Raw genomic sequence first — 12,191 nt, forward strand, 5'->3', positions numbered from 1 at the left:
AGTGTAAAAAAATTAAAGATTTTAACAAAATGTAAATTTTATAAATATAAGTATTTCTTTGTCTTTCTTTTCTTCCTCCACAGAGCTAATAATACCTCCCACAGGAAACGTATTCTATGCCATGTCTTCAGCTAGCGTGGACTTCCTGTTAAGGAGAAGAGGAGGAAATACACCAACAGGGTCTCCATCTCTTGGCAACGAAACCAGCGCAACCTTCCCACGAATCAAAGCCAAGGGCAGAAGACTAGTCCGGACACTATTTTAACAGAAAAACAGGATATTCATGTCCAAGTACTTTCAAAAGAAAAGACACAAAATATTTCATTCAGCGCTCTGTGACGTAACTGTGTAATATTGACTCAAACATAATTTTCTTAAGTCCTAATATTAGTAATTTGAGTGAAAGCTTGGTTAATTAGCAAACACCATCGCACTTGGTGCGTGGGAAAAAAAGACCAAATAAGTAGGTCAAAAAATCTACAAAAAACAAGGAACTCCCGCACACTATCAGTACTTGCAAATGAGTATCACAATTTTATTAGCAAAGTTTTGGTCTCACGACCATATTTGCAAGTACTGATAGTGTGCAGGAGTTCCTTGTTTTTTAGTGAAAGCTTGGTTGAAATGGCTCTAAAATATTAGTTACTAAACATTGCACTATTCTTATATTTCATAAATCCATAATGAATTCCAAGACAGAATCACGTACCTTTTGCTGATGCCAGCATCCCCCGTCTACCTCTAAAGCTCATTGGTTACCGTATATTAATCAAGAAAATCCATTATTAATGAACTGAGAAAGCAGATAAAAGATCCCAACTTAATAAAATAAACACTTACAGAAGGTACTTATACCTGTCTAAACATTTCAAACCCTGAGCTGTTCTGTGTGGGCAAAAAGCTACTGAAAAACACCCACCTACCTGAAGAAGAGTCGCAAAAAACACTGCCACTCTCGAATGTGGTCTCACCAAGTATGCAAACTGATCGTTGCTTACTGTGTGCTTTCTCTTTAAATATTTAAACAGAATTAATTATGGTCATGGTAATATCGAGGCTCTGTTCTGTAACCTAGTAAAAAGTTTGTGTAAAAGAATACATTCTTAGGGGCCGTTTACACAACACCGCTTTCAACTAAAAACGTAAAAGGTTTGGGGTGTGAAAACTTTTTCACAGTGCAAATTTTTTTTAAACTACACGTAAACTACAAAAACGTGAATTTGTGAAAGCTGTGACATCATGCGCATGCGTATTACATATTCAGTCTATAGACGTTTCTAAAAGTTTCTTTACAAAGTGACATCGCCAACTACTGGCCTGGCAGCAGAATACAGCGTTTTTTGTCGTTTTCGCAGATCCAAGCAGATCCATTTGAACGGGGAACGATTTGACAACGTTGTCGTCTGCAAAAAATGCTATTTTTTCCCCGTCTCAGTACATCGTTGTCGTGTAAACGCACCCTTAGAAGGCGGCATAATCACGCAGCCTACATTTTGAAACTGGCTTTGCGTGGGGAGCACCTATAATGCCTTGAAGTGCTGCCTATGTAGGCAGCTCACTAGGTTTTGGGACAGAGCCAATAGAGTGTTGCACTGCAGGTCTCCAGTTCTGTCTGTTCTACGAAACCAAATCGATCCTTTAAAAAAAAATGCAACAAAGCTGTGCCTGTGACATTATTTTTGTACCGATAAATGCATAACGCTACGATCATCAAGAATAGAAAAACAACACTGTTGTTTGCACCCTGATGAACCTTGCGCTCTCTGACTCGTATGCTGTTGACGTCTCTGTGGGAACGGAGGCATGCGAGAGCTCGCAGTAAGGAAGAGGGGTCTCCTTTTATTTTCAGCCTTTGGTTATGTTCGGAATAGCATACTACCATACTCACTATTGCTGCATATAGTACATTTCTGTATACCTTCTACATTTGCCAGAATGTACAGTATATGAAAGAGTTTTTATTTTACAAGATAAGTGGATGCTGAATTAAACATAGTACAATGTGATGATGACAGCAATGTAGCATACTCTTGTTTGAGAGCTTATCCTGGAAAAATGGCAACTGTTTCAAATACTCTTTCAACAAAATAGTGGGAAGTATACAGCGAGTCAGTCGTAAGCTAGTATTCCTTTCCAATCATAGCCTTTGTTTTTGGTCACTTGTTTGTTAAGTGCCTTATTATCAGGTGCTCTTGTGTGAATGTTGTTCCGGTGTGTTGCGCAGTGAAAAGCATGTTGCAGCTTCAGTCCTGTACCGTCAGATCTGTATTCTGACACATTTATGCACTACATACCTCCTATTCTTGTAATAAACTTTAATTTTGATACAACTGACAGCTTTCAGACCTGATTTATGCATTCAAAATGTCATTATGTTTACATGTGAAAACCAATTGTAAACTAGATGTTGCATGTTTCATCAACACATTCATGATTACTGGATAAGGACTGTTACAAATGATTTTACAGAGACTGCTCTCACAACAAGCACAAATAGAAATGTTTATACCAACTATATACATTTTTTTACAGTAATACCATTTTCTTTACATCAACCATGTCCTGCTTAGTCTCCTGCTCCATTTTTTGATAATCTGCCGTTATAAATATATTAATAATAATAATAGGACAATAATATTGTATATTATTATTATTATTATAAATAATATAAATATAACTGCACACAGCGGTTAACGGTGTTCAAGCGCTTTAAAGCATAAAATGTATTGTTTTTTTTTTATTTAGCAAGCCTGTAACCATCTAGATCAGAGATGGAAAACACCATTTACAGCCAATACAGGTAATTTCTAAGGAATTATATGTTTTGTCAAATCTTTTTACCTGTTATAGTGGCACCTATTGCCTTATTTCTATAAATGTTTGTATGCTTCTTTAGAATCATACATTGCATGTGCTCACCTAATTTCGTTAAGTTTTACATAAATCACACACGAAAAAAAAAATTCAGCCATATCATGTGATTTGGCATAGAAATATAGCATTTGACACCTTTTTAACAGTTATAGTGTCACCTATGGCCTGATCTCCATAAAAGTTTGCATGCTTATTAAGAATCATATTTAACAAGTGCTCACCTAATTTAGCAAAGTTCTGAGTTTTTGTTTAGGAATGAATAGTTCGCAAAAGTAGGTCTTTAAAAAAAATCCAAAATATCCAAATTTTTCGTTGATCAAATCAGTGATGTGCATTTTGTTCGCCATGAGCAAAGGATTCCAACCAACAGTTTAAGAGTTCTGTAAGAGTTGAGAAATTAGAAAACGCCGGACAGTCTGCTTGAAGAGCGATCAGACCCTGAGAGGACAAAGGACCTCTCTGGAAATTAACATTTGAACTCCCCCTTGTGCACTATCGAGACGAAAGTCTCACCTCCGAGTCATCCTAATCTACATTTCATTCCCTCATCCCTCACCTCCTCTCTCTCATGCTCAGATCACCTGAATCCACCCAAGAAAATATATAGTTTAATGTGTGAATGATTATCATCAAGTATTGTACATTTTGGTATCATTTGAAATGTCTCAATGCGACTGGTACAAATGTCTCATTTCCAAATAAGTAAGACAAAAGGTATTAAGGTTTTTAAGAGTTTAGGGATAATAACTGACACACAAAGGAAGGTGGTCTCCTGACAAATGGTCTCACACCCCCAAAAGGTGTAACCTCTGAATGCAAATTTCCATTGTTAGAAGATGTTTCCACGTGAAAGAGGTTCTGGCTATATAATGGAATGCAACGAGAATATCGGGGCCTTTTTGTAACTCAAGTTGGCCCATGATGCTAAGAATGACCAAAATTCTTAGCATCATGTATTTTAATGTCAGGTTCGCATCTCTTCTCTTTAATCCAGAGCTTTTGATGTTTTGTATTGATTATCTTTTAATTGATTATGAAATTGGCATGATACATTTACCTGACATAATAAATTGTTACATTTGATTATTCTAACTGACTTTGACATTATTTTCATTAAAGAGTTAAAAAGAAGAGTCAAACATTCGCTCACATTTAATGATGCACAGATATCATTAAAACCTTTTCATTTATGGAGTCAGATGAAATAACGAGAAAATACATATTCAAATGTATTGCATTTAATCAAAAAATACTTTGCCTCGAGAAAAAAAAAGACCTTCCGCGCTGGTCGGATGCCGGACTTTGGGCCGATCGAGCGCGAGCCTTACAGTTATGAGCGATTTCGTACTTTTGATCGCTGTAGCGCCACCATCAGGCCAACTGGGGCAAGCCTCGGTGGCACTGTAGATGGGGTGAGTACTACCATCCCTCAAAGTTTCAAGTCTCTATGACTTACGGTTTGGTCCACCTGATCACTTTTTTATAGCAGAATGCTGATCTTTGAAAAACCTAACAATTACAATAGGTTTCAGCGCTAATAATACTACACACAAACACAGTACCGTTCAAAAGTTCATTTTTTTATTCTTCTAATTCAGCAAGTATTCATTAAATTGATTAAACAAAAACATTAAAGACATTTTTAATATCTCAATTATAAGATTTCCATTTTAAATAAATGCTTTTCTTTTGAACTGAATAAAAATATCTCACCATTTCCATGAAAAATATTAAGCAGAACAACTTATCAACATCGAAATAATAATAGGAAATATTTCTTGAGCAGCAAATCAGCATATTAGAATGATTTCTGAAGGATCACGAGACACTGAAGACTGGAGTAATGATGCTGAACATTCAGCTTTGCATCACAGGAATTGGTTTTCTTTATTAGTTCAGGCCTCTTTCTGAACTCACTACCGGCCACCCTTCATTATACAGAATATTTTATTATAATTTGTGAAAAGCTAAAGCAGTGAAAATTTTGTTAAAGTCTCATACGGTCCTTTTATTTTCTTTAATTTAATACAGCAACAATATTTGAGTGATTAAAAACATCTCTACTAGACACATCTCAATCCAATTCTCATAATGCACTTCTGGCTTCTCGAGGTCTGAGGTGATGTGCGTAATTCTGTGCCACTAGAAGCACCAAGCAGAAATATGTAACATCATCTCAACCAATGGTGAGAGTTAGGGATTTGGCTACCCATTTTTTGTAACAACAGAAGTTTGCTAGAAAACAGATTTAATGCTGAATGCTTTTAATGCTTTAAATTAAACACTTCACCATCTAATACCCAATATTTCTTCTATGATCAAATAAATTTGATCATAGCCCATGCAAATATTTATATATACAGTTTAAAAACACATAAAACTGTACCGCATTAAAATTAAATGTATAGCCGGTTTAGCTGAAGCTAAGAGACATTATATAAATGTGAGGATTTAATCAAATTTACAGTCCTTTTGCATTTAAATGAATTGCCCTGCATATTGCTACGTGCAATAGAAAAAGCATTTGACCTCATAATCATACCTGTTTGACACCTACACGTGCAGTCGTTCTGCAATACCCTGATATCTGCTGTGCTCAACTGCATCAGAGATACTGTGCGGCTTTTTCGCATGTCTGCACTTCTCCACCGCAGGTCTCGCACTGCAAGGCGGCCGAGCGATAGGCCTTCCACACCGCAGCATCCTGGCGGCACACCGTTCCCCCACCTCTCCTTTCCTCCGCCTCGTCACGGTTGATGTCTCCTACGCAGACCCAGCCGCCTGACGTCCCACTTCCAGTGCGGCTGCTGCCGGTACTGACCGCCCACTTCGAGTGGTCCTCTGTGGCGTTGAACGTGACGCTCTGGCCTGGGGAAATGAGATCTATGTTGAGGACTTTCCAGTTGTCGGAGCAGTCAGAGGGCAGGAGGCCTGTGGAGCGACGCCAGAACTGAACCAGCAGGTCGGACTGTAGCGCCGGTGCCACCCAAGAGTGATACAGGTCTGGTTATCAATCAAACAGTGAAAAAGAAATAATTACTTTTTTTTTTTTTATAAAACGCATACTCTGTAAAATAGATTACTGGAGTATGTTTTACACTTTCAGTCGTTCTACTTCTGTTACTTGCCATTTCTTGTTAAATTTAACTTGATAACTTAAGTAAATCCTACACCAAATTTTTTTACACCATGTCTATAAGTTGAACTTCTTTTAATTTGCATGCATTTCATTGGAACAAAATTCTGAAAAGCAGCAATATGCATCATAACAGTCTAAGGGCCAGATTGAATAAACAGGGCAAATTAGCGTGAAAGCGCAAAACCAAAAAAGCGCCAATAGGAGTGGGAAATTCTGAGCGTGATCTACTGACGACGAGCAAATTAAAGAAAGACACAGCAGATAATTTCCATAATGACCAATGCGATCTACCAAAAGCAGCGCAAATTAACATCTGGTTTAAGACATGCTTCTTTTGGCCGTCAAATAATGGCACAAATACCAGTAAATTGACTTAGTAAATCACCTAGCATGACTTATTTAAACACTCTCCTCCCATAAATGTTGCATCTGAAAAGGAAAAATGCATGCATATGCGATAAGTTCAGCCACAAAAATAACCCTGTCCACGCCTGTTCAGCGCAAATTCTTCACTGTGCGTCTTTAATAAATCCTGACTGTGTTTTTTTAACGCCAAAAGAGGGTTTGCGCTGCTGCAAACTGCTAGTAAATCTGGCCCTAAGATGTTAATCTAGTACATATTTGCATAGAATAACTATTTAAAAAAAACTGCAAACAGATGCAAGAAAACATCCTCAACATGACCAGAACAGATTTGTTTAACAAATAGAGCTAAATGTTTAACTCTTGATCGTCACACATTTGACTGGGTGGCATAAAGTGTCACTTACACCATTACATCAGTAGTAAAAATGAGTCTTACCATTGGCAAATGATGCACCTTTTGCAAAGCTAATGAACTCCGTTCCAGCCAATGAGAGGAGTGATATACTGCGATTGGACGGGGAGGGGGAGGAAGCGTTGTCCCATCGGCCCAGTGTGTGTTTACAGAGCTGAGCCATAGCAGGAACAGCAGCGGCCAGGGAAGCAGGGATGCTGCAGTCATATATGTGAGGCTGATTGATCTTTAACTGCTCACCTGTACAAAATACAAAACATTATAAGAAAATATATTACATTACTGTTACAAAGACAATCCACATAGAGTAATAAAGTAAATAACAACAATAATGTGTGTGTGTGTGTGTGTATACACATACACACACACACACACACACACACACACACATATATATATATATTATATTGGTTGTAATTACCATTCATATTATATATACATAATCGTTAATATAATTATTATTGCCAATATAGTTCATTAGTCCAACTGTGGGCGGGTTTTGGCCACATGCAGCCAAGCTTATAATAATATTTTTTTTTAAATGTTTTGGTGTCTATTACAATATTGCTTCCTGTTTTATAAAAGAAATAAGCCGCTTAAGGCCGCGTATGTCGGAAATGTACAGCCTTGACTGGCTTATTTCTGAGTTTCTCAACCTTTCTTCCTTATCTGACCCATCCATTTCAAGCCTCGGAGTGTCCAATAAACAAGCTAATGTTTGATTAGGAATAGTTTGAAATGTGTCCTGTTGGTGTCCCTCCGGGAACAGGGTTGGGAAACACTGGCTTATTGCTTTATTACTATTATCGGAAAGTGATAATACTGTGATTTACAAACACAAGACTGATTGGACACAAAGAGCAGCACAGTAGTAGGTGTTGTCACTATGGTTACTGTGTCAGAAGGATTACTCTTTAACAGTTACTATGGCAACTGCATCCCATAAATGTTTTGTCTTCAGAAATTGCATATGAAAAGGTTATTTGAGAAGAATTTCACGCAGCGTTTCTAACATCAGACCCTCTTTAAAACAAGCATATGAAAATTTTAAATGTGCATTAAGATCATACTAGTCCACCTCATTCATACATGCAGTCATATACTGTGGCATTAAAGTACACCCAAAAATACAAATCATTCAAAAATAAATTTAATTATATTTTTAAGAATATTGGTAAAAAGTTTTAGTTCCCAATGACGTCCATTTTATGGACAAATAAACAAATACAATGGAAATCAATGGGAAATGAAACTGTTTACCAACATCCTTCAACATATTTATTGCATTAGGACAATAAATAAAAGAGTTAATTTTAAACCATCACAATTTTTGATAAAAAGGCCATATTATGCCCTTTTGAATTTTTGGGGTGTACTAGAATTGTTTTTCTTGCTTTAATGCTCAAAATACACATTATTTTTCACATATTCTCCATTGTTGCAGCACCTCTCTTACCAGTCTGTCAGTAACACTCCATTTAGTTCCTATCTCTATGAAGCCCCTCCTTCTGAAAAGCACAATGTGTTCTGATTGGTCAGCTGGAGAAGTGTGTTGTGATATGTCAACCACTTCGAATGTGTTTCGGAAATGCCACGCCCCTTACCATTTACCACGGCCCTTTCAACACACTACAACTCGCCCTTTTTTCTATCTTTTTTTTTTTGCCTATGCCTTGAGCGAGAATTATATTGTGATATGTTCGTTCCCGGAAGAAAACTCAAGACTACAAACGAGGCGTTTCGGGGAGTTCAGAAACTGTGCGCACTGACATAGAGAATAACTCTCTTTGGAGGGACTTTAAATGCATTGGAGGCGTACCTATGGTCTGAAAGCGCTCAAAAGGATATGTGACACAGATGAAGTTCTGTCCATTACTTATGCCAGAACTGGGGTATGAAAACTGGCCAGCTGATTTAGGAGGGGGGAAATGAGGGGTGCTGTGGACCAACCAGAAGCCCTGCTGCTTATCAAAGACAACAACCCCTGGAACAAAAGAAATAGCGTATATTAACATGATCCACAAAATAAATGTGTGTTTATGTGCCTTAAATGGCAGTTAACTGCAGTAAAACTGCACCTTTGGTGTGGCCACAAATCCTGTTTGCATCTTCAAACGGCTTCTGTTGTGGTGGCTGGTCATTATACAAGATGTATCCAACATCACCGCCCTGGAAAAAGTTCAAGCTCAAAGCTTCTTCATAATAAACATGCCCTTGTGAGGAGCATGTGATATAAAGCATAAGTTCCTCTTTTATTATGAAACAGTTATGTGCACATAAAGCCATAAATACCCGTTTTAGCTTCTTTTGTGCATGTTTGTTTGCATGCGTGTACACAGCAAAAACACTTATGAGAATAAATTAATTAGGTATCTGATTTGTGCCACTTTTAAATGTGGAAGTATAACTAAATAGATTTTAAATACATTTATAATTAAAACTTGGAATGTAAATGCCAACGCAGTGTTTTAATACTTCTGCAAAATGGGAAAATGTGCAGACTACAGAACAAGATAAGCCGAGTAAGCTTGTCTAGAATCAGCCAGAAAATTACTGATAATGAAAATATTTGGGGAAAAAACAAAAGTTGGTTTACGCAAAACTGGACATTTCTCTTTTTTTTTTATTTAGCAAACAACTTTATGATAAAGTCATGTTGTGCTATCATAATTGCATAATTGGAGGGTGAGCTGTACCTCATATAAAGGCCCTACTGTTCTACCAACAGCACTTTGACTGTCATTAACTAAAGTCTTCCCATCCATCCATCCCTCACTCTCTCCATCCATGAAAAGATATTTCAGCCCCTCCTGCACAGAGGAATGATGCAGGTGTGGGAGTTTATACAAGTAAAACCTGCAAGGAGAGACAGAAAAGAGGAAAATATGACCCCATCACATGGATGAGTACATTTTACATAAGCTAGATCTAACTTATAAGTAAAAAAAAAAAGAATTTACATGATGTTTAGATGTGAATAAAAGCCTAAATTCAATCTGTTCATCATATATAAAGTCATCAGGTCTATTCAGAAAATGTGAACTAAACCGCTCAATTCATATGGATTAGTTTTACGATCTCTTTATGAACTTTTTGAAGTGTCAAAGTGGTAGTTGCGTAGCTGTCAATGGAGGGACAGAAAGTCAAGTCAAGTCAAGTCAAGTTTATTTGTATAGCGCTTTTCACAATACAGATTGCATCAAAGCAGCTTCACAGTATTAAATTAAAATAATACAACAAAGTTTGTTTCAAGAGGAATTTATTGATTGATAAAATTAAATTAAATATCCCCAAAATATCCCCAACTGAGCAAGCCAAAGGCAACAGTGGCAAGGAACCGAAAAACTCCATCAAGTGACCTAATGGTGTCCTAAAACTCCATCAGGTGACCTAATGGAGAAAAAAAAAACCTTGGGAGAACCCAGGCTCAGTCGGGGGCCAGTTCTCCTCTGGCATTGGATAGAGGCCGGATTGTAGTTTGAACTGTAGGATTATATGAATGCCTGGCTGAAGAGATGCGACTTTAATCTAGTTTTAAACTGGGAGAGCGAGTCTGAGCAACGAACAGTATCAGGAAGACTATTCCAGAGTTTTGGAGCCAAATGTGAAAATGCTCTCCCTCCTTTGGTGGTTCTGGATATCCTAGGTATGACCAAAAGCCTTGAATTTAGTGATCTCAAAGAGCACTTATGAGAATAAATTAATGTGATCTCAAAGAAAGCTCTCAGATTTCATCAAAAAGATCATTTGTTTTCCGAAGATGACCGAAAGTCTTACGGGTTTGGAACGATATGAAGGTGAGCAATTAATGACAGAATTTTCATTTTTGGTGAACTATCCCTTTAAATAGTTCTGTTGTGAATAAGTTGTTTAATTAATATGAGTTCAATGAAACTATCATTGAAATAAAATTAAAATAATGGCCTTTAAAGTAGTTTTAGTTGAAGTACACAACTATTCAAAAGTTTTGGAGCACTTAGATTTTTAAAAGGTTTTTTTTTTTTTTACATCTCTCATCCTCACCAAGGCTGCATTTATTTGATCAAAACCACCATAACTTGGACACTGCTTGACATTACATGTCAACTACCAATCATCTTTGATGTCACAGTATGTCCTCTTTGAGATATACAGTGCTAGGACTAAGAACTGTGTCATGTACAGGTATGATATAAAAAATACTGAATAAAACATATATCCAGAATGGACAAAGATGAACTGTGCCCCAGTAGACTATGACTGTGATTCGAGATGTTGCATGTTATGTGTTTCTATGCCATTTAAACATATACAAACCAGTCAGCAGGTTTCCCCTCATCATCATAACATGAGATGGATGAAGAAGCTCCTGATGCATGAAGGAGGAGCAGAACATGAAGCAACATGATGGAACTTAAAGAACCTGAAACAGTACAATAGTTGCATTTGTCTGTCGGGGGTAAATCAAGTGTACAAATACAATAACAAACCTTCTCAACAACACCACTTTTACACTGTTACAAACAGTCTGAATATTAACGGGTATAATGGTTTATTACTCCTGTCAGTTTTTAGTTTTAATGTAGGCGTTGTATTATATGCTTATGGTCTAATAACAAACTGTGAACTCAAATAGCTGCAATAATGATCATCGATTTTTAAGTATTGACAGAAATCTTATATTTAGCCTACCTTAACGAAGGCAGACGTTCTGCTGAGACAGAAGTAACTGAATCATTCCAGTCCTTCCGAAAGTGAAACTTTTAAAAAATCCTCATGTTGTCACATGTAGCAGGTTCATTGTAGACGTAGAATCGCATTTAGCTTTAACCCAAAATGGGCGGGGATTGGTGGCCATGATGTTTTCAGAAGTGTTCGGATAATTTGGTATGCAATATTTGTGCATACCATTGTGCATTTTCAATTCAGTGTCTATTACAGTTTCTCAGTGTCCTTATTCATGCGTTTATTATTATTCATAGGCACAGCGCTGGTAAACAAGGGAGAGTTGTCACCTTATAACTGTGACTTTTCTCAGCGCCGTCAGGAAGAACCAATCTCAGTCGTTTGTGATGACTGGATTCGTTTTTTTATAGGCCTATATCTAATTTTATAGCGATTGATGGGGACGATTTTCATTTGTATGCCAGATGCCAATCATTGTTATTAAAATGTTCACTTTTTTATTGTATAAAATGGTCTCTAACGAGGTTAAAAGCATCCTGCGATTAGAATGGCGCTCAATGGAGTATTAGTTATTCTGAGCCCTAGTGCGCCTCCTGAAGGAGACACGTACCTTTTTGTTATTTACAACCGTATCCAAAACACTGATGTTGTGCAAGTCAAAATTCGGCATAACACCACCGTCAAACCTACTTGTTTTAATGCTCTTATGAATATTAATGAAGCTGAAGTAATGGT

The 12,191-nt window shown here is 37.1% G+C and overlaps 2 protein-coding genes across 4 annotated transcripts in view; one reads left to right on the forward strand and one right to left on the reverse strand.

Annotated features, from left to right (window-relative positions):
• The window catches only part of rgl2 (ral guanine nucleotide dissociation stimulator-like 2), a gene marked incomplete at its 5' end in the record, with an annotated part of 24,910 nt that extends 22,580 nt beyond the window's left edge, over window positions 1–2,330 (forward strand). For all 3 annotated transcript variants that reach the window (XM_082150705.1, XM_082150706.1, XM_082150707.1), the window contains one exon: window positions 84–2,330. In XM_082150705.1, the coding sequence (XP_082006831.1) occupies window positions 84–265 (182 nt within the window). In that variant the 3' untranslated portion in view covers window positions 266–2,330. The remainder of the gene's footprint in view (window positions 1–83) is intronic.
• On the reverse strand, window positions 1,362–11,596 carry dnase2 (deoxyribonuclease II, lysosomal). Its single transcript, XM_082150800.1, has 7 exons — window positions 11,463–11,596; window positions 11,088–11,193; window positions 9,488–9,647; window positions 8,870–8,960; window positions 8,611–8,775; window positions 6,816–7,031; window positions 1,362–5,877 (listed from the first exon to the last, which is right to left on the reverse strand). Exons 2-7 carry the CDS (start codon window positions 11,174–11,176, stop codon window positions 5,480–5,482), a joined length of 1,119 nt encoding a protein of 372 aa, XP_082006926.1. The 5' UTR covers window positions 11,177–11,193; window positions 11,463–11,596; the 3' UTR covers window positions 1,362–5,479.
• Between the last annotated feature and the right edge of the window lie 595 nt (window positions 11,597–12,191).

This window comes from Leuciscus leuciscus (assembly GCF_965113295.1).
Source record: "Leuciscus leuciscus genome assembly, chromosome: 20".
NCBI lineage: Eukaryota > Metazoa > Chordata > Actinopteri > Cypriniformes > Leuciscidae > Leuciscus > Leuciscus leuciscus.